At 39.8% G+C, this 23407-nt stretch overlaps 1 protein-coding gene across 1 annotated transcript in view; it reads left to right on the top strand.

The window, feature by feature from the left end:
• Window positions 1–23407, top strand: part of LOC128638676 (kinesin-like protein KIF18B) — a 258121-nt gene that overhangs the window by 60258 nt on the left and 174456 nt on the right. The window contains exon 10 of the mRNA XM_053690790.1: window positions 7957–8056. Coding sequence (XP_053546765.1) covers window positions 7957–8056 — 100 coding nt within the window. The remainder of the gene's footprint in view (window positions 1–7956; window positions 8057–23407) is intronic.

Raw genomic sequence — 23407 nt, 5'->3', positions numbered from 1 at the left:
AGTCTGCAGAGGCTTAGATACAAGGTAATCACAGAGGTAAAACGTGTATTATTATAACTCTGTTGGTTATACAAAACTGGGGAATGGGTAATTAAGGGATTATCTATCTTTTTAAAACAACAAAAATTCTGGTGTTGACTGTCCCTTTAATACATTGTTGGTTTCCTTTATAAAAGGAAGTGTTTTTTTATTTATTTTTGCTGTTGACATTAGTCGTGTTATGTTACTGTTATCTGCCGCTTACAAAACACTTGTCTGTCTGTACTCACCACTAAGCACAACCCCACAGCCTTTCTGCTCATAATGACAGCATCAGTCCTCCCAAGGAGTCTGGAACAGTTTAACTGAAATGTGTTACATGTGCGTCGGCTGCTGCAGGGCTTAGGAAACATTTCTCTTCAGTTGTGTGTCTGTGTGTTTTCTTTTTATTTCTCTCTATTAAGATCTGGATCTGGAAGAAGTAAAAGAGAGAAAAAAAAGTGCAGGGGGAGATTAACATTTATGCTTTGTTCTTTTTAAAAGTTTCATTTTAGTTTGTATTTTTTATTGTTTGATTTTACCGCAAGGAAACTGGATTCCCAGCTGAACAATCTATTTTCTTCTGTCTTTAATGCATGTTGCCAAGCTTAGATATTTAATTTGTGTTTTTGTTTGTTTTTTCCCTTCTTTTATTTGATGTTTCTTTATATCATTATCCACACATTAAGCTGTTTCTTCTAGCTCTTTGGAACTTGTTGAATGGTTGTACCTATTAGAACAATTCATTACTTACCATATATCCACCAGGGTCTAATTGATTTGTTTTTGCTTCTAGCTAAACTGTGCCACACAAACAGTTATTCCTGGATGGTCTGTTGTCTACACATGTTGTATGTTGTCCACTTAACTGTGTAAAGTTCATAGGACATCTTAATTGTTCAGCTGTTCTTATATAAAAAAAATAATTCAGTTTTATTTATTTTGAACAATTTTTAAGGGGTTTCCTCCCCCCCATATTTATTTATTTATTTATTTGTATCTCTAAAATGACTTCTAAAAAGTGCATCTGTTTGTCATTGGTTAAGTCTGTTATAACATGTACATTAAAGACATCTGAAGATATTAATAAGAATATTGAATGCTTGGTTACAGCAACTGCTTTAAAAAACAAAAAACAAACGGGCTCAGTGGGAGTGCATCACAAAACCCTTGCAAGATGGGGTGTTCATGCTAGAGGCTTTGTCTAAGATGGACCTCTAAGACCTAAGATGGTACTTAGAATTTGATCGCAGTTAAAAAGACACTGTACTGTAAAATTGGTTTCTCTTTAATGTGTTCCCAGCTACTTGTTATAGTGGCTGTAGAGAATACAATTCACAGGAATTTGATCATTTAGGTTTATTTTTGTATACATAATAGCATTTTTTGCTGATTTTAAGCTTCAATCTATAGTTCTCAAGAACATGCCCATATAAATGGGCTAAACCTGCAGAACTGTCAGACCTCCTAATCTTATCTAGCTCTCTCTGTCTATATTCAATGGCCAATACTAAGACAATGCAATTGAAAATGCTTTCATGTGATCAGGATAATTTCTGAAGCTAGGGATCTCATTTCAGAAGTTTTCTTCTGTGCAGATGTCAAGGGGTTAATTGTTTCCCACCAAAACGGTGCCCTGTTTCTCCCATCTCCTTTTCAAGAGAAAGATCTTTGACACACTGACATTTCTTCTCAGAGCCTAAGTGGTTAGTACCATTTTAAAAACAATATATTTGCATTAATTTATGTTTACTTAACCCTTTAATAACTCAATTTTTTTCCTCTTAAAAAGAGAGTGCCCGTTTTTTGATTCCCCCACAGGGCCTTTAGTCTTACTTTGTGCCAATATTTATGTGTTCCCCTAAGGGTGTTAATCCTTACTGTGTCTGTTCTTTATTTCTGTGTAGCTATCTAATTTTAGATACTTGCCTGTTCTTACTATTTTCAATCATTATGGAGCAAACTGGACATATTGCTGATCCCTTGGAAGGGCAATCTACAGAATGTTTAACCCCTTCTCATATGCGTTTGTTAAGTAAGTGTTGGTGTGTCCACCTACTCAGCTTTGTAACCTATGTGCTGAGTCTGTGTCTATTGCTGGACGGGGTCATGCAGTGTTGCATTTGTAGTAGAGTACTCAGGGATTTGTTATCCACCAGGTTTATCCCCTGGACAGTTCTATGGACCTGCCTTAGTGTCTTCTAACATAAAACGGTACATTCACATTGCAATTTTACAACTGACAGCTTTCATGCCTCCGCCAGTTAAATGCAAACACATGCAAAGGGCAGAAATAACCCTTTGCAGTCACTGGGCTCATTTGGATCATCACTAAGTAGAGACTTGTGTAGGCATCATGTACCCTCCAGGAGTACATTTGAATTAGAATCCTCCTCCTTAGCTGAGGATGTTTATTCAGAAACCCAAGACGAAGCAGCAAAATTGTCTCCTTTTCATTTCAAATTGTTCTATTGTAGGAAGTTTTTACTTGTCTTGCAGATTGAGAACCCTCCGCCTGCAGACAAACAAAATGTGAAAAACATTGATAAGTTCTTTAAGGCAGCCCCGAAGAAACCATCTGCCTTCCCATTTCCTGATGCAGTTTCTGAGCTTATTAGCAAGTAATGGAACAAACAAGACATTCCCTTTTGTTCCCTTCGCCAGATTAAAAAACATGTACCATTTACCATCTGAAAAATTAGAGTTATAGGAGACCGTTACAAAGATATATGGTTCTATTTCCAGTTTAGCTAGGCGGACTACCATTCCTTTAAAGGACAGTACCTCTTTTAAGGATCCAATGGACAGAAAACTTTTTTTTCTTTTTTCTCAGGAAATCTTTTCAGCTGGCAGGCTATAGGTTTTGCCTAGCTGTTAGTATAGTCTGTATATCTGCAGCTACTGCACTATGATGTGACATCTTTTACCTTATTTCCCAAGAAGCTTCCCTTTATGTAATTCAGGATTGCTTGAGATTGGTCAAGACTAAGAGCAGTTTCATTTGTGCTGCTATGACTGTTGTGACTAGAAGAGCCTTATGGTCTGCTGATAAAGTCTATAAAAGAAGACTTCTTTTCCTCCCATTTCAGGACCTGGACTGGATGCTATCATTACTACAGTCACTGGAGGTAAAAGAGCACATATTAATTTTAAAATTTAACATAAATTTATTTAATGATAATTTGTGTAATAAAAATTGAAGATTTTTTTTTTTTTTGCTTGCTAATTTTAGCTTTAAATCGGTAAAATCAGCTGGTTGGTGCACCCACTAAGAAGGTCCTGGGGAAAACGCTGATATACTTTTTATCTCTGTGATTACCTTATATCTAAGCCTCTGCAGACTGCCCCATATTTCCGTTCATTTGACAGACTTGCAATTTAGCCAATTAGTGCTGACTCGTTAATAACTCCATGGGAATGAGCACAATGTTATCTATGTGGCACACATGAACTAATGCTGTCTAGCTGTGATAAACTGTCAAAATGCACTCATAGACTATCTAGCGTCTATGGAGAGAGGTTTTTACAACACGACTGACCGTATTGACAAGTATTGGACGATCTGGAGTAGGTGGTTCCTTAAACCTCCTTAGACGCCCAAATACTTATTATTGTCTTTCTGTTCCTATGGTGGATCCATTATCCCTCTGAGATTTCTCTTCCACTCCCTTTTCCCTCCCCCCCCCCTTTTTTTTTTTTCCTTCTCATGTTTTTTTATTTTTGATTTTTTTTTTTCTCTTTTTCTTTCTTTCTTCTTCTTTTCTTTTCCCTATCCTACTGCCTGTTCTTTCCCAATTTTTGCTGTTAATTTGAACTTGATGTCCCTTACTTATTAAACTTGTTAGGGACTATTTGTTTTTATATTAGGACTCAATGATAGATTGAGACATTAGGAACACACATAGCTAAAGACTCTTGTGACGTTCCCCAATTAATTTCGATAAACTAGACTTCATTTCGGAACACAACTTAAGGGACATCACCCTATCTCTTGAGATAACCCTCTTTAACTCAGATGTAAGAATGAGAGTAACCTATTGGTTGGCAATTGTTCCTATGTCAAAATCTTGTGCCAGCTTTGTATTATGAATACCCTTGTATTTTACTTTTGAGAATTGTTTAAAGTTTGTTTTTATGCTGATTATTTTACTTGCATTCTCTTTGTACTGATTTATGCTTAATAAAGCTTATAAAAAAAAAAAATGCACTGAGATAAGAGGCTGACTTCAAGGGTTTAGAAATTAGCAAAAAAAAACTTACCTAGGTTTAGCTGTCAACAAAGAATATAAAGGGAACAAAGCAAATTTGACGATAAAAGTAAATTGGAAAAAGTTGTGTAAAATTTTCAAGCCCTATCTGAATCATGAAAGTTTGATTTTGGCTAGACTATATCACTCCTTTCATCATTTCAAGACACAAAGATCCTCTTCGGTGTCCCAGAGGTCAGACACCTCCAAGTCCACATGGAAGCCTGGTTCCTCTTGGTCTAAGTCCAAACAAACGAAAACCCTGTCCAAATCAGCATAAAGACTCGGTTCTAGCGGGGAGCAGACTGAACCTTTTTCAGAAGGCTTAGTAAAAGTCCATTATAGTTCAGAGGGGTTCCACATAGGCTTTTGGTCTTGTCCTCCTCAAGGAAAATTACACGTCTCATGTTACAAAAGATCCTTTTAAAGGACAGAGCTTTCTTGGCACGTGTAACAGACCTAGAAGACATTGGAGTGATTACTCCATTGCCCTTGGAGGAACAGAACCAGGGGTTCTATTCAAACTTTTTTCACTATTGCAAAAAAAGACAAGATTTACAGGCCGATCTTGGATCTTAAAACTCTGAACAAATTTCAGAAAGGTCAAGATTTTAAAATGGAATCTTTTGGCACTATATTGCCTTTTAGTGTTTGAGGTTGAATTTGTCTATCCTAGACTTAAAAGGTGCCTAATTGCATATCTTTATTCAAAGGGATTTGAATAAGGCATTACAAACATGTGCCGCTCGATTTGGTCTAGCATCAGCACCAAGAATTTTCTCTTCTTTTTTTGTCTTTAGTGAGAGCTTAGGTACCGGCAATAGCTCCATATCAAGACAACATTCTGGTACACTTCTTTTCAGATGGCTCAGGAAGATACAAACACAGTTCCTCCTTTCTCATGGTTAGAAAATCAACCTCCCAAAAAGCTCTCTACCACAACAAACTAGAGTTGCCTTTCTGTAACAGTGAAACTATTTCACAGTTGCTTGCAGACTCAAATTCCGGAAGCCCTGTGCTATTCATCAAACTCCTCACTACTTCATTGCATGGAAGTAGTTGGTCTCATGGTAGTGGCTTCAAATGCCGTGCCTTTTGCCAGATTCCACTTACGTTCTTTGCAGCTTCAAATGTTGCAACAGTGGAATCGAGGTTGCAACAATCTGTCTCAAAAGATCTCTTTAACCTTAAAGACAAGGCATTCTTTAACTTAGTGGCAGACTCACCAATCATTTGATTAAGGGAGCCTCATTTCTCTTTCTGAAATGGGAAGGAATTAGTGGACGCAAACCTGCTGGGTTGGGGCACATTCTGGGGTTTTAGAAAAGCACAGGGAGTTTGGTATCCTCGAGAGGCGAGGTTTCCGATCAACATCTTGAAACTCCGTGCAGTATTCAGGGGTCTTCAGAGTTGGTTCTTGTTATAGCAGCAGTCTCTTCTGAGGTTTCACAGCAGTGGCTTACATCATCACCAAGACAGTGCAAAGTTCCTTACAAATGAAAGAGGTAGTGTGCATTCTAATTTGGACATTTCAAATGAGCAGTAAAAAAAAAATTTCCTTATGAATTTGAAATGTTTTCCATTTGCCAATCACAGACTCATATGTAAACACTGTGAAATCTTGGACTTGCTCAGTAACGAGCTTGTACCTCAGAAAGTGTGCATATATAAAGACTGCACAATTTGATAATTTAAAGCGACCGTGTACACCAAATTTCATATAACTGCATGTAATAGTCACTACTATAAAGAAGAATATGCACGGATACTGATCTAAAAATCCAGGATAAATCCTTTTAAATACTTACTTAGAAGCTCCATATTTAGCACTGTTGATGAGGTTAGCTGGGACACCCAGTAAAAGGTGCTGGGAACAGACATTCTCCCCCTTCCCTGCATATGAAAAGACAGATTAGACAAACAGGAGCCAGCATTAGAGTGTAAACACATACTGTATATACATCTGACACTTTGGGGCTTGGTCAGGAGTCTTAAAATCAGCACAATGTTATTAAAAAAATAAATACGCAAAACTAAACATTGTTACAAAAACTCTCTTTTGACAGACTTGCATTGTAACCAATCATTGTTCACTCCTAGGTATTTACACGTTCATGAGCTCAATGTTATTTATATGAAACACATGAACTAATGCCCTCTAGTGGTCAAAATGCATTCAGATTAGAGGCAGTCTTCAAGGTCTAAGAAATTACCATATAAACCTAGGTTTAGCTTTCAACTAAGAATACCAAGAGAACAAAGCAAAATTGGTGATAAAAGTAAATTGGGAAGTTGTTTAAAATTACATGCCCTATTTAAATCATGAGTTTTTTTTTTTTTTTTTTTACTCGACTGTCCCTTTAAGATTGCATGCTCTATATAAATCATGAAATAAACCTTTAAACTTAAAGGGACACTAAACCCATTTTTTTTCTTTCATGATTCAGATAGAGCATGCAATTTTAAGCAACGTTCTAATTTTACTTCTATTATCAAATTTTATTCGTTCTCCTGCTTTCTTTATTTAAAAAGCAAGAATGTGATGCATAGGAGCCGGCCCATTTTTGGTTGAGAACCTGGGTTATGCTTGTTTATTGGTGGGTAAATGTAAGCCTCCAATAAGCAAGCGCTATCCATGGTGCTGAACCTAAAATGGGCTGGCTGCTAAGATTTACATTCCTGCTTTTAAAATAAAGATAGCAAGAGAACAAAGAAAAATTGATAAGAGTAAATTAGAAAGTTGCTTAAAATGTCATTCTCTATCTGAATTATGAAAGAAAATATTTGGGTTCAGTGTCCCTTTTTAAGAGCTTACTGAAATCAGAATTTTGTGTAAGTTTTTGTTTAAGTTTATAATTTATGTACAATTGTTAAATTGATTGATAGTAGCTGCTGATTGGTGGCTGCACACAGATGCTTCGTGTGATTGGCTCAGCCATGTGCATTGCTATTTATTCAGCAAAGGATATCTAAAGAATGAAGCAAATTAGGTAATAGAAGTAAATTGGAGTGTTGTTTAAAATTGTAATTTCTATCTAAATCATAATAGAAATTTTTTGGGTTTCATGTCCCTTACATTATAATATGTATATTTAAAGATCAGTTTACCATAGCAACTAATTGATTTTCAAGAAGGCCGACATTAGATGGAAGCATTAACACAACATTAACTTACAGCTACACGGAAAAGAACGACTGCACGCAATGCGCAAAAAATATTTGAATGGGAAACCTGGTACTAAAATTGAGCCATTAACTTTTTTTAGCTGTTTGCAACTTTGGTAGATTACGACTCCATTTTTTACGGCACAGTGGAAGTGAGCTCTTACTTAGGTAAGCTCAGGAGCAGCAATGCACTTCTGGGAACTAGCTGCTGATTTCTAGCTGCACATAAATGCATCTTGTCATTGGCTCACCTTATGTTCAGCTAGCTCCTAGTAGTGCATTTTTTGCTTCATTCAACAAAGGTTACGAAGAGAATGAAGCATTTTTAATAATATAAGTAAAATGGAAAGTTATTTAAACTCACATGCTCTATCTGAATCAGCAAAGGAAAATGTGGGTTTCATGTCTCTTTAGTAGGCATAACCTTGCCGCATGTCGTCGTCGTCGTTTTTTTTTAATTTTTTTTTATTTATGGCCTAGCAATCCTTGAGAGAGACTGCATATCTTTTTTTTTTTTCTTTCACAGACTGGAGGAACCCTTAGTCACAGAATGTCCAGGGCAAGAGTACAATACCAGGCAGCAACATCTGGGCCTCAAGCATATGAAGAGAGACAGAAAGGACCAGGTAATGATAGAAGGTATTTGTGTATGTTTTAGGCATCCTGCTCTGTCATGTAATACTAAAGTATCCTTTTGTAGGTACAAAACAACTTAAAATGAAAATAAACCATTTCTTTCATGTAATTAGCAAGAGTCCATGAGCTAGTGACGTATGGGATATACATTCCTACCAGGAGGGGCAAAGTTTCCCAAACCTCAAAATGCCTATAAATACACCCCTCACCACACCCACAATTCAGTTTTTACAAACTTTGCCTCCGATGGAGGTGGTGAAGTAAGTTTGTGCTAGATTCTACGTTGATATGCGCTCCGCAGCAAGTTGGAGCCCGGTTTTCCTCTCAGCGTGCAGTGAATGTCAGAGGGATGTGAGGAGAGTATTGCCTATTTGAATGCAGTGATCTCCTTCTAAGGGGTCTATTTCATAGGTTCTCTGTTATCGGTCGTAGAGATTCATCTCTTACCTCCCTTTTCAGATCGACGATATACTCTTATATATACCATTACCTCTGCTGATTCTCGTTTCAGTACTGGTTTGGCTATCTGCTATATGTAGATGAGTGTCCTGGGGTAAGTAAGTCTTATTTTCTGTGACACTCCTAGCTATGGTTGGGCACTTTGTTTATAAAGTTCTAAATATATGTATTCAAACATTTATTTGCCTTGACTCAGAATGTTCAACTTTCCTTATTTTCAGACAGTCAGTTTCATATTTGGGATAATGCATTTTAATTTAACATTTTTCTTACCTTAAAATTTGACTTTTTCCCTGTGGGCTGTTAGGCTCGCGGGGGCTGAAAATGCTTCATTTTATTGCGTCATTCTTGGCGCGGACTTTTTTGGCGCAAAAATTCTATTTCCGTTTCCGGCGTCATACGTGTCGCCGGAAGTTGCGTCATTTTTTGACGTTATTTTGCGCCAAAAATGTCGGCGTTCCGGATGTGGCGTCATTTTTGGCGCCAAAAAGCATTTAGGCGCCAAATAATGTGGGCGTCTTATTTGGCGCGAAAAAATATGGGCGTCACTTTTGTCTCCACATTATTTAAGTCTCATTTTTTATTGCTTCTGGTTGCTAGAAGCTAGTTCTTTGGCATTTTTTCCCATTCCTGAAACTGTCATTTAAGGAATTTGATCAATTTTGCTTTATATATATATGTTGTTTTTTCTCTTACATATTGCAAGATGTCTCACGTTGCATCTGAGTCAGAAGATACTACAGGAAAATCGCTGTCAAGTGCTGAATCTACCAAAGCTAAGTGTATCTGCTGTAAACTTTTGGTAGCTATTCCTCCAGCTGTTGTTTGTATTGATTGTCATGACAAACTTGTTAAAGCAGATAATATTTCCTTTAGTAAAGTACCATTGCCTGTTGCAGTTCCTTCAACATCTAAGGTGCAGAATGTTCCTGATAATATAAGAGATTTTGTTTCTGAATCCATAAAGAAGGCTATGTCTGTTATTTCTCCTTCTAGTAAACGTAAAAAATCTTTTAAAACTTCTCTCCCTACAGATGAATTTTTAAATGAACATCATCATTCTGATTCTGATGATTCCTCTGGTTCAGAGGATTCTGTCTCAGAGGTTGATGCTGATAAATCTTCATATTTATTTAAAATGGAATTTATTCGTTCTTTACTTAAAGAAGTACTAATTGCTTTAGAAATAGAGGATTCTGGTCCTCTTGATACTAATTCTAAACGTTTAGATAAGGTATTTAAAGCTCCTGTGGTTATTCCAGAAGTTTTTCCTGTTCCTAATGCTATTTCTGCAGTAATTTCCAAAGAATGGGATAATTTGGGTAATTCATTTACTCCTTCTAAACGTTTTAAGCAATTATATCCTGTGCCGTCTGACAGATTAGAATTTTGGGACAAGATCCCTAAAGTTGATGGGGCTATTTCTACCCTTGCTAAACGTACTACTATTCCTACGTCAGATGGTACTTCGTTTAAGGATCCTCTAGATAGGAAAATTGAGTCCTTTCTAAGAAAAGCTTATCTGTGTTCAGGTAATCTTCTTAGACCTGCTATATCTTTGGCTGATGTTGCTGCAGCTTCAACTTTTTGGTTGGAAACTTTAGCGCAACAAGTAACACATCGTGATTCTCATGATATTATTATTCTTCTTCAGCATGCTAATAATTTTATCTGTGATGCCATTTTTGATATTATCAGAGTTGATGTCAGGTTTATGTCTCTAGCTATTTTAGCTAGAAGAGCTTTATGGCTTAAAACTTGGAATGCTGATATGGCTTCTAAATCAACTTTACTTTCCATTTCTTTCCAGGGTAACAAATTATTTGGTTCTCAGTTGGATTCCATTATTTCAACTGTTACTGGTGGGAAAGGAACTTTTTTACCACAGGATAAAAAATCTAAAGGTAAAAACAGGGCTAATAATCGTTTTCGTTCCTTTCGTTTCAACAAAGAACAAAAGCCTGATCCTTCATCCTCAGGAGCAGTTTCAGTTTGGAGACCATCTCCAGTCTGGAATAAATCCAAGCCAGCTAGAAAGGCAAAGCCTGCTTCTAAGTCCACATGAAGGTGCGGCCCTCATTCCAGCTCAGCTGGTAGGGGGCAGGTTACGTTTTTTCAAGGAAATTTGGATCAATTCTGTTCACAATCTTTGGATTCAGAGCATTGTTTCAGAAGGGTACAGAATTGGTTTCAAGTTGAGACCTCCTGCAAAGAGATTTTTTCTTTCCCGTGTCCCAGTAAATCCAGTAAAAGCTCAAGCATTTCTAAAATGTGTTTCAGATCTAGAGTTGACTGGAGTAATTATGCCAGTTCCAGTTCCGGAACAGGGGATGGGGTTTTATTCAAATCTCTTCATTGTACCAAAGAAGGAGAATTCTTTCAGACCAGTTCTGGATCTAAAAATATTGAATCGTTATGTAAGGATACCAACGTTCAAGATGGTAACTGTAAGGACTATCTTACCTTTTGTTCAGCAAGGGAATTATATGTCCACAATAGATTTACAGGATGCATATCTGCATATTCCGATTCATCCAGATCATTATCAGTTCCTGAGATTCTCGTTTCTGGACAAGCATTACCAGTTTGTGGCTCTGCCGTTTGGCCTAGCTACAGCTCCAAGAATTTTTACAAAGGTTCTCGGTGCCCTGCTGTCTGTAATCAGAGAACAGGGTATTGTGGTATTTCCTTATTTGGACGATATCTTGGTACTTGCTCAGTCTTTACATTTAGCAGAATCTCATACGAATCGACTTGTGTTGTTTCTTCAAGATCATGGTTGGAGGATCAATTTACCAAAAAGTTCTTTGATTCCTCAGACAAGGGTAACCTTTCTGGGTTTCCAGATGGATTCAGTGTCCATGACTCTGTCTTTAACAGACCAGAGACGTCTAAAGTTGATTACAGCTTGTCGAAACCTTCAGTCACAATCATTCCCTTCGGTAGCCTTATGCATGGAAATTCTAGGTCTTATGACTGCTGCATCGGACGCGATCCCCTTTGCTCGTTTTCACATGCGACCTCTTCAGCTCTGTATGCTGAAGCAATGGTGCAAGGATTACACGAAGATATCTCAATTAATATCTTTAAAACCGATTGTTCGACACTCTCTAACATGGTGGACAGATCACCATCGTTTAATTCAGGGGGCTTCTTTTGTGCTTCCGACCTGGACTGTAATTTCAACAGATGCAAGTCTCACAGGTTGGGGAGCTGTGTGGGGATCTCTGACGGCACAAGGAGTTTGGGAATCTCAGGAGGTGAGATTACCGATCAATATTTTGGAACTCCGTGCAATTTTCAGAGCTCTTCAGTTTTGGCCTCTTCTGAAGAGAGAATCGTTCATTTGTTTTCAGACAGACAATGTCACAACTGTGGCATACATCAATCATCAAGGAGGGACTCACAGTCCTCTGGCTATGAAAGAAGTATCTCGAATTTTGGTTTGGGCGGAATCCAGCTCCTGTCTAATCTCTGCGGTTCATATCCCAGGTGTAGACAATTGGGAAGCGGATTATCTCAGTCGCCAAACGTTGCATCCGGGCGAATGGTCTCTTCACCCAGAGGTATTTCTTCAGATTGTTCTAATGTGGGAACTTCCAGAAATAGATCTGATGGCGTCTCATCTAAACAAGAAACTTCCCAGGTATCTTTCCAGATCCCGGGATCCTCAGGCGGAGGCAGTGGATGCATTATCACTTCCTTGGAAGTATCATCCAGCCTATATCTTTCCTCCTCTAGTTCTTCTTCCAAGAGTAATCTCCAAGATTCTGAAGGAATGCTCGTTTGTTCTGCTGGTAGCTCCGGCATGGCCTCACAGGTTTTGGTATGCGGATCTTGTCCGGATGGCCTCTTGCCAACCGTGGACTCTTCCGTTAAGACCAGACCTTCTGTCACAAGGTCCTTTTTTCCATCAGGATCTGAAATCCTTAAATTTAAAGGTATGGAGATTGAACGCTTGATTCTTGGTCAAAGAGGTTTCTCTGACTCTGTGATTAATACTATGTTACAGGCTCGTAAATCTGTATCTCGAGAGATATATTATAGAGTCTGGAAGACTTATATTTCTTGGTGTCTTTCTCATCATTTTTCATGGCATTCTTTTAGAATACCGAGAATTTTACAGTTCCTTCAGGATGGTTTAGATAAGGGTTTGTCCGCAAGTTCTTTGAAAGGACAAATCTCTGCTCTTTCTGTTCTTTTTCACAGAAAGATTGCTATTCTTCCTGATATTCATTGTTTTGTACAAGCTTTGGTTCGTATAAAACCTGTCATTAAGTCAATTTCTCCTCCTTGGAGTTTGAATTTGGTTCTGGGAGCTCTTCAAGCTCCTCCGTTTGAACCTATGCATTCATTGGACATTAAATTACTTTCTTGGAAAGTTTTGTTCTTTTTGGCCATCTCTTCTGCCAGAAGAGTTTCTGAATTATCTGCTCTTTCTTGTGAGTCTCCTTTTCTGATTTTTCATCAGGATAAGGCGGTGTTGCGAACTTCTTTTGAATTTTTACCTAAAGTTGTGAATTCCAACAACATTAGTAGAGAAATTGTGGTTCCTTCATTATGTCCTAATCCTAAGAATTCTAAGGAAAAATCGTTGCATTCTTTGGATGTTGTTAGAGCTTTGAAATATTATGTTGAAGCTACGAAATCTTTTCGTAAGACTTCTAGTCTATTTGTTATCTTTTCCGGTTCTAGAAAAGGCCAGAAAGCTTCTGCCATTTCTTTGGCATCTTGGTTGAAATCTTTAATTCATCTTGCCTATGTTGAGTCGGGTAAAACTCCGCCTCAGAGAATTACAGCTCATTCTACTAGGTCAGTTTCTACTTCCTGGTCGTTTAGGAATGAAGCTTCGGTTGACCATATCTGCAAAGCAGCAACTTGGTCCTCTTTGCATACTTTTACTAAATTCTACCATTTTGATGTATTTTCTTCTTCTGAAGCAGTTTTTGGTAGAAAAGTACTTCAGGCAGCGGTTTCAGTTTGAATCTTCTGCTTATGTTTTTCATTAAACTTTATTTTGGGTGTGGATTATTTTCAGCAGGAATTGGCTGTCTTTATTTTATCCCTCCCTCTCTAGTGACTCTTGTGTGGAAAGATCCACATCTTGGGTAGTCATTATCCCATACGTCACTAGCTCATGGACTCTTGCTAATTACATGAAAGAAAACATAATTTATGTAAGAACTTACCTGATAAATTAATTTCTTTCATATTAGCAAGAGTCCATGAGGCCCGCCCTTTTTTTGTGGTGGTTATGATTTTGTATAAAGCACAATTATTCCAATTCCTTATTTTATATGCTTTCGCACTTTTTTATCACCCCACTTCTTGGCTATTCGTTAAACTGAATTGTGGGTGTGGTGAGGGGTGTATTTATAGGCATTTTGAGGTTTGGGAAACTTTGCCCCTCCTGGTAGGAATGTATATCCCATACGTCACTAGCTCATGGACTCTTGCTAATATGAAAGAAATTAATTTATCAGGTAAGTTCTTACATAAATTATGTTTTTATTCCACTATCATATATACCATATTACATGAGCTGTATGTATATATTTCATTTTCCCCATTTAAAATATATGCTTATGATCATGTCTTAGATATCTGGATGCAGTGTCTAATATTGATCTGTAAATTCACTATAAATATGCAACTGGATTTTTTATTTTCTAATTTTGATGGCATATTCAGGAGACTTACATGTATTTAGTTTTGTTTTGTTTTTTTCATGTCTTTTAGTCCTGCCCTGGAACCACAGCATATTGCGGCTCCTAAACAGAAACATGTCTGTAGAGCCAGTTAGAGCGTTGCTGCAATTAATGTAAATTGTATTTTATTGGCACGCTATAAACCGAGAAAAACAAAAATCGCCTCCACAACATCTAGATCCAAACAGTTTCTTTAACCCCTTAATTCCAGGGGGCAAGTGCTTAGATCGAAACAAAGTTCCTATTTAAATACTTGCTGGAAAAATTAAATCACGCAGTAGTTAATGTAATCACTTGATTTTAAGCCTGGGAATCGGATCAAGGGGGCTGTCTATGCTGCTCGGCATGCCCCCAGTCTGATTGGAGGTGATCTAGAGATGTGATATAGGGACCCAAAAATGCGGCATTTTGAAAGACCCTATTTCCTGTATGATGCATCTTCTGTTACAAACTTGTATCAGTATTACAAAGCTTTTGAGGTTATTACCTTAGTTACCTTAACCCCTTAACGACCGAGGACGTGCAGGGTACGTCCTCAAAAAAAAGGCAGTTAACGCCTAAGGACGTACCCTACACGTCCTCGGTGTGGAAAGCAGCTGGAAGCGATCCTGCTCGCTTCCAGCTGCTTTCCGGTTATTGCAGTGATGCCTCGATATGGAGGCATCCTGCAATAACTGTAGATGGCCATCCGATGCAGAGAGAGCCACTCTGTGGCCCTCTCTGCACCGGACATCGATGGCCGGTGTCGTTGGTGGGTGGGAGGCGGGTGGGCGGCCATCGATGGGCCGGGTAATGTAGAGGGGGCGGGATCGGGGGCGGGGCCGATGGGGGCGCGCGTGCACGGCGCGCGGGAGCGGGTGGGAACCGCTACACTACAGAAAAGACATCACTAAAAGTTTCAGAAAAAAAGTTTACATTTAAAAAAAAAAAAGACAATCAAAGGTATCTAGGAGGGGGTGGGGGTTTGTTCTTTGGTGGGGGGGGGGGGAGCTACACTACAGAAAATGGGGAAAAAATAAAAAAGCAACTATTTTATTCTAAACTGGGTACTGGCAGACAGCTGCCAGTACCCAAAATGGCGGCCATTAAGGCAGAGGGGGAGGGTTAGAGAGCTGTTTGGTGGGGGATCAGTCAGGTTGGGGCCTAAGGGGGCTCCTACACAGCAGCATATGTAAATATGCTTACCCCCCCCCCCCCAAAAAAAAAGCCTAAATATATCTTATTTTAGTACTGGCAGAGTTGCTGCCAGTACTTAAGATGGCGGGGACAATTGTGGGGTGGGGGAGGGAAGAGAGCTGTTTGGGAGTGATCAGGGGGTCTGATATTTCAGGTGGGAGGCTGAGCTCTACACTAAAGCTAAAATTAACCCTGCAAGCTACCTAATTAACCCCTTCACTGCTAGCCATAATACACGTGTGATGCGCAGCGGCATTTAGCAGCCTTCTAAGTACCAAAAAGCAATGCCAAAGCCATATATGTCTGCTATTTCTGAACAAAGGGGATCCCAGAGAAGCATTTACAACAATTTGTGCCATAATTGCACAAGCTGTTTGTAAATGATTTCAGTGAGAAACCTAAAATTGTGAAAATTTTTTCTTTTTTTTTAATTTGATCGCAATTGGCGGTGAAATGGTGGCATGAAATATACCAAAATGGGCATAGATCATTACTTGGGGTTGTCTACTACACTACATTAAAGCTAAAATTACCCTAAAAAGCTCCCTACATGCTCCCTAATTAACCCCTTTACTGCTGGGCATAATACACGTGTGGTGCACAGTGGCATTTAGCAGCCTTCTAATTACCAAAAAGCAACGCCAAAGCCATATATGTCTGCTATTTCTGAACAAAGGGGATCCCAAATAAAAATTTACAATCATTTATGCCATAATTGCACAAGCTGTTTGTAAATAATGTCAGTTAGAAACCAAAAGTTTGTGAAAAAGTGAACGATATTTTGTATTTGATCGCATTTGGCGGTGAAATGGTGGCATGAAATATACCAAAATTGGCCTAGATCAATACTTTGGGATGTCTTCTAAAAAAAAATATACACATGTCAATGGATATTCAGAGATTCCTGAAATATATCAGTGTCCCAATGTAACTAGCGCTAATCTTGAAAAAAAATGGTTTGTAAATAGCAAAGTGCTACTTGTATTTATTGCCCTATAACTTGCAAAAAAAGCAAAGAACATGTAAACATTGAGTATTTCTAAACTCAGGACAAAATTTAGAAACTATTTAGCATTGGTGTTTTTTGGTGGTTGTAGATGTGTAACAGATTTTGGGGGTCAAAGTTAGAAAAAGTGTGTTTTTTTTTCCATTTTTTTTTTCTCATATTTTATAATTTTTTTATAGTAAATTATAAGATATGATGAAAATAATGGTATCTTTGGAAAGTCCATTTAATGGCGAGAAAAACGATATATAATATGTGTGGGTACAGTAAATGAGTAAGAGGAAAATTACAGCTAAACACAAAGACCACAAAAATGTAAAAATAGCTTTGGTCCCAAATGGACAGAAAATGGAAAAGTGCTGTGGTCATTAAAGGGTTAAAGGGACACTGAACCCATTTTTTTTTCTTTTGTGATTCAGATAAAGCATGCAATTTTAAGCTACTTTCTAATTTACTCCTATTATCACATTTTCTTTATTCTCTTGGTATCTTTATTTGAAATGCAAGAATATAAGTTTAGATGCCGGCCCATTTTGGTGAACAACCTGGGTTGTCCTTGCTGATTGGTGAATAAATTCATCCATCAAAAAAAGTGCTGTCCAGAGGACTGAACCAAGAAAAAAAAGCTTAGATGCCTTCTTTTTCAAATAAAGATAGCAAGAGAATGAAGAAAAAATTGATAATAGGAGTAAATTAGAAAGTTGCTTAAAATTACATGCTCTATCTGAATCATAAAAGAAAAAATTTTGGTTCAGTGTCCCTTTAACCCCTTAAGGACGCATGTCGTACAGGGTACGTCACACACAAACTGGTCTTTAAAGACCAGCGATGTACCCTGTACGACATTAGGAGTTTAAAGCGGTTGGAAGCGATCCTGATCGCTTCCATCCGCTTTCCGGCTATTGCAGTGATGCCTCGATATCAAGGCATCCTGCAATAACACCCCTTGGCCATCCGATGCAGAGAGAGCCACTCTGTGGCCCTCTCTGCACCAGACATCGATGGCCGGTATCGTTGGTGGGTGGGAGCTGCAGTGGGAGGCGGGTGGGCGGCCATCAATGTGAGCTATGACGTGGAGGGGGACGGGATCGTGGGTGGGATAGCCGGGCACGTGCACGGGGTGGAAGGGATATGGGGGGGGGAAGCTACACTACAGAAAAAATGAATAAAATAAAAAACAGCAGCCAGTATCCAAGATGGCTACCAATAAGGTAGAGGGGGAGGGTTAGAGAGCTGTTTTATTACCTTTTATTTTAGTACTGGCAGACTTTATGCCAGTACTTAAGATGGTGGGTACAATTGTGGGGTGGGGGAGGGAAGAGAGCTGTTTGGGAGGGATCAGGGGGTGTGATGTGTCAGGTGGGAGGCTGATATCTACATTTAAAGCTAAAATTATCCCTGAAGCTCCCTACAAGCTACCTAAATAACCCCTTCACTGCTAGACATAATACATGTGTGATGTGCAGCGGTATTTAGCGGTCTTCTAATTACCAAAAAGCAACGCCAAAGCCATATATGTCTGCTATTTCTGAACAAAGGGGATCCCAGGGAAGCTTTTACAACCATTTGTGCCATAATTGCACAAGCGGTGAGAAACCTAAAATTGTGAAAAATGTAACTTTTTTTTTTTTTTCATTTGATCGCATTTGGCGGTGAAATGGTGGCATAAAATATACCAAGATGGGCCTAGATCAATACTTGGGGTTGTCTACTACACTGAAGCTAAAATTAACCCTAGAAGCTCCCTACATGCTCCTTAATTAACCCCTTCACTGCTGGGCATAATACATGTGTGATGCGCAGTGGCATTTAGCGGCCTTCTAATTACCAAAAAGCAACGCCAAAGCCATATATGTCTGCTATTTCTGAACAAAGGGGATCCCAGAGAAGAGTTTACAACCATTTATGCCATAATTGCACAAGTTGTTTGCAAATAATTTCAGTGAGAAACCTAAAGTTTGTGAAAAAATTTTTTTATTTGATCTCATTTGGCGGTGAAATGGTGGCATGAAATATACCAAAATGGGCCTAGATCAATACTTTGGGATGTGTTCTAAAAAATATATATATACATGTCAAGGGATATTCAGTGATTCCTGAAAGATATCAGTGTCCCAATGTAACTAGTGCTAATATTGAAAAAAAAGTGGTTTGGAAATAGCAAAGTAAATGAGTAAGAGGAAAATTACAGCTAAACACAAACACAGCAGAAATGTAAAAATAGCCCTGGTCCTTAAGGGAAAGAATTGAAAAATGGCCTTGTCCTTAAGGGGTTAAGGCAAAAGTTTTGTTTTTGTTTTTAAAGACACGATGAGTCCACGGATCATCTTCATTACTTATGGGATATTCACCTCCTGGTCAGCAGGAGGAGGCAAAGAGCACCACAGCAGAGCTGTTAAATAGCTCCTCCCTTCCCTCCCACTACAGTCATTCTCTTTGCCTACGTTAGTGATAGGAAGAGGTAAAGTGAGGTGTTAGATTAGATTCTTCAATCAAGAGTTTATTATTTTTAAAGTAGTACACGATTGTGCTGCTTTGTTCTAGGGTGTAGCCGTAGTTCATATCAGTCTCTTCAGTAGAGCTTTTGGTGGCTTTAAAGCAATGGGAACTTGTGGGACATAATTCTCACTGTGCCTCCCATATATTTATGCTGCCCTTATCCTGGGGGCCTAAGCAAACTTAACTCGGGCTTCATCATTTTCCACAGGGCTATGGGAGGGAGAGGACCTCTTAAACCTGCTGGACTGTCTTGCTGTAGGACAGCATTAAGGTAAGTGCTAACTTTTTTTAATCTGGGAGACACACAGAAACTCAGAGGAAAGTGGGTACTTTACTTATGTATTTAAGCATATAGGACTCGGTCATGGGGCTCCTTTATGTTTGGGACATCATGCTCTCCGTGTATAGAGAGCTTTTAGGACAGCATATGTACAGGCACTGGGGCTGGGAGCTAAGCTTGAAAATGTTATACGTTTCTTTGCCTATCGGTTTAATTTTCCTCAGTGAAGCTGGTTGGGTTGTTTGTTTAGTGACGCCCAAGATGGGCGGGGCTATAGTTTTTGCGCGCTTCCTAAAGTGAGCTGCGCAAGCTTAAGTCTGCTCTGGTGTGAAGAGAATGGTGTTGCACTATAACCACATGGTTTATTGAAAGGAGCAAGTGGTTTTTAGTGATACTGAAAGTCCTTATCAACCGGATCGTTCTGAACGTTGCAGTGACCCCGGTTGGCAGGTAGGCACCTCAGCAGAGGCCGAGGTGTTTGGGTGTCTGAATTTTAATTAACTGAGGGGGTATGTTTGTTTCTGGCTGCAGAAAAATAGTTGTATTTTTAAAAAGACAGTAACGATTTCATTGATCAAATTTTTGCTGTAGTATAAAGTAATTTGATTATCTCCTAACTTTTGTGGAACACTTTTTTGCATATAGTTAAGTTTTAATTTTATGTTTTAAAGGGACAGTAACGATTTAATATAAAAAAAAAGTAAATTTTTTATTTCATTGTTAGTTTATTGGGTTTCAAAATGGATTTAGGAGCCGTGCAGAATGTTACTAGCTCCATGTGTTTGGATGCTAATGTGGAACCACCAATCCCTTTTTTTGTCCCTCATGTATTGAGAGGGCTTGGAGTTCTAAAGAAAATTTTTTGCATGAACAAAGTTTTTCAAAAGCGGATGCTTCTCAGGAGTCTGACGAGATTCAGAGTATGCCGCAGCTTTCTCCCCAAGCGTCCCAATCCTTAACACCCGCACAAGCAGTGCCCTGTACATCTGCTCTAGCGCCTGCTGGAGTCACCTTAAAGGACATAGCTGCGTTTATGTCTTCCACAATTTCTGATGCGTTGTTTGCTTTTCCTATGCTTCAAGGCAAACGTAAGAGGAAAGACAACATATGGTCAGTGAGTTTTCTGATGCAATGGTGGCAATCTCGGATGTACCCTCCCAGGGAACTGAGATGGAGGGTATTGAGGTTCCATCGGAAGGCAAGATTTTAGACTCAGAAAGTTCATTGCCTTTGACTGATTCAGAGGTTGTATCTTTCAGGTTTAAACTAGAACACCTCCGCCTGTTGCTCAGGGAGGTCTTGGTTACTTTAGACTGTGATTCCACATTAGTACTCGCGCCTGTGAAATTGAGTAAATTGGACAGATATTTCGAAGTTCCTTCTTACTCAGACGTTTTTCCCGTGCTGAAGCGAGCTTCGGTGATTGTTTCTAAGGAATGGGAGAGACCAGGTATTCCCTTCTGTCCTTCTCCTATATTCAAGAAAATGTTTCCTATAACTGACTCTGTCATGGAGACTTGGCAATCGGTACCTACGGTGGAAGGGGCTATTTCCACCTTAGCTAAGCCAACTACTATTCCTATTGAGGATAGTTGTGCCTTTAAAGACCCCATGGACAAGAAGTTGGAGGGTCTGCTTAAAAAGTTTTATGTTCACCAGGGTTTGCTTTTGCATCCTGCTGCGTGTATTGCTACTGTGACAAGTGCGGCAGTTTATTGGTTTGATGCTCTGTATGAGTCTCTCAGGACTGAGACTTCCTTGGAGGAAATCCAAGATAGGATTAAAGCTCTTAGGTTGGCTAATGCTTTTATTACGGACGCTTCTCTGCAGATTACTAAATTGGCAGCAAAGAGTTCGGGGTTCTCTATTCTAGCCCGCAGAGCTTTATGGTTAAAACCTTGGTCTGCGGACGTGTCATCCAAGTCTAAGCTTCTAGCAATTCCTTACAAGGAGAAGACCTTGTTTGGACCTGGCCTGACGGAAATTATCTCTGATATCACGGGAGGTAAGGGTCATCTCCTTCCTCAGGATAAGAGAAGTAAACAAAAAGGATGACAAAGTAATTTTCCTTCCTTTCGAAATTTCAAGGGAAATTCTTTCTCTTCCTCTTCTAAACAGGAAGAATCTAAGCCTACTTGGAGACCCAATCAGTCTTTGAACAAGGGTAAACAATCCAAGAAGCCTGTTCCTGAGTCCAAAACAGCACAAAGGGCATGCCCCAGATCCGGGACCGGATCTGGTAGGGGGCAGGCTCTCGTTCTTCGTTCAGGCTTGGGTTCGGGACGTTCAGGATCCCTAGGCAGTAGAAAGTGTCTCAGGGATACAAACTGGAGTTCAAAAATTTTCCTCCCAGAGGAAGATTTCTTCTTTCAAGATTTTCTGCAAACTAGATAAAAAAGAGGCGTTCTTACATTGTGTAAGAGACTTCTCCTCCCTGGGAGTAACTGTTTCCGTTCCAGTACAGGAACAGGGGCAGGGTTTTTATTCAAATCGGTTTGTGGTTCCCAAAAAGGAGGGAACTTTCAGACATATCTTAGACCTCAAGAGTCTAAACAAGTTTCTCAGAGTTCCGTCTTTCAAGATGGAAACTATTCGTACCATTCTTCCATTTATCCAGGAGGGTCAATTTATGACAGTGGATTTAAAGGATGCACATCTACATGTTCCTATCCACAGAGATCATCACAGGTTCCTGAGGTTTGCTTTTCTGGACAAGCACTTTCAGTTCCTGGCTCTTTTTTTCGGTCTGGCCACGGAACCCAGAATTTTCACAAAGGTTCTGGGGTCTCTACTGGCGGTTCTAAGACCGCGGGGCATTGCGGTGGCGTCCTATCTGGACGATATTCTAATCCAGGCGCCATCTTGTCAACAAGCAATATCTCATACCAACGTTGTGCTATCCTTCTTGAGAACTCACGGGTGCAAGGTAAATCAGCAAAAGAGTTCCTTAATCCCGAAGACGAGGGTAACTTTCTTGGGAACTCTAATAGATTATATATCTATGAGGATTTTTCTGACAGAAGTCAGGAAGTCAAAGATCCTAGATAACTGTCGAGCCCTTTAGTCCACTCCTCGGCCGTCAGTGGCCCAGTGCATGGAAGTAATCGGACTGATGGTGGTGGCAATGGACATCATCCTGTTCGGTTCCACCTCAGACCTCTGCAGTTAAACATGCTCAGGCAGTGGAATGGAGATTATACAGACTTGTCTCCTCGAATAACCCTGGAACAAGAGACGAGGGACTCACTTCAATGGTGGTTGTCTTTGGATCATCTGTCCCAGGGAGCCTGCTTTCGAAGACCGTCCTGGGTGATTGTGACAACAGACGCCAGCCTTTTAGGGTGGGGAGCTTTCTGGGGTTTCCTAAAGGCTCAGTGAGTGTGGACTCAGGCAGAGTCTGTTCTTCCAATAAACATCCTGGAACTAAGAGCGATCCTCAATGCTCCTCTGGCATGGCCTCAGTTGGCTTCCGCCCAGTTTATTAGATTCGAGTCAGACAACATAACGTCAGTGACTTATGTCAATCATCAGGGAGGAACGCGGAGTTCCTTGGCGATGGCAGAGGTTGCCAAGATAATCCAGTGGGCAGAGGCCCATTCTTGTCACCTGTCAGCGATCCACATCCCAGGGGTGGACAACTGGGAGGCGTACTTTCTGAGCAGGCAGACTTTTCATCCGGAGAGTGGGAACTCCATCCGGAAGTGTTCTCCAACCTGATTCTCAGATGGGGTCTGCCGGAGTTAGATCTCACGGCATCTCGTCAGAATGCCAAGCTCCCGAGATTCGGGTTGAGGTCCAGGGATCCCCAGGCAGAACGGATAGATGCTCTGGCGGTTCCTTGGTCCTTCAGCCTTGCATACCTATTTCCCCTGTTTGCTCTTCTTCCTCGGGTCATTGCTCGGATCAAGTAGGAGAGGGCATCGGTGATTCTCATAGCACCGGCTTGGCCTCCCAGGATTTGGTATGCAGATCTGGTGGATATGTCATCCCTGCCACCTTGGAGACTTCCGTTGAGGAAGGACCTTCTCATTCAAGGGCCCTTCCTTCACCCAAATCTAGTTTCTCTGAAGCTGACTGCTTGGAGATTGAACGCTTAATCTTATCCAAGCGGGGGTTTTCTGATTCGGTCATAGAGACCATGATCCAGGCTCGTAAGCCTGTAACTAGAAAGATTTATCATAAGATATAGCGTAAATATCTTTATTGGTGTGAA

Source organism: Bombina bombina, chromosome 8 (assembly GCF_027579735.1).
Source record: "Bombina bombina isolate aBomBom1 chromosome 8, aBomBom1.pri, whole genome shotgun sequence".
Taxonomy (NCBI): Eukaryota; Metazoa; Chordata; class Amphibia; order Anura; family Bombinatoridae; genus Bombina; species Bombina bombina.
The sequence above is the reverse complement of the archived record's forward strand: the minus strand, read 5'-3'. Positions and strand labels throughout refer to the sequence as shown.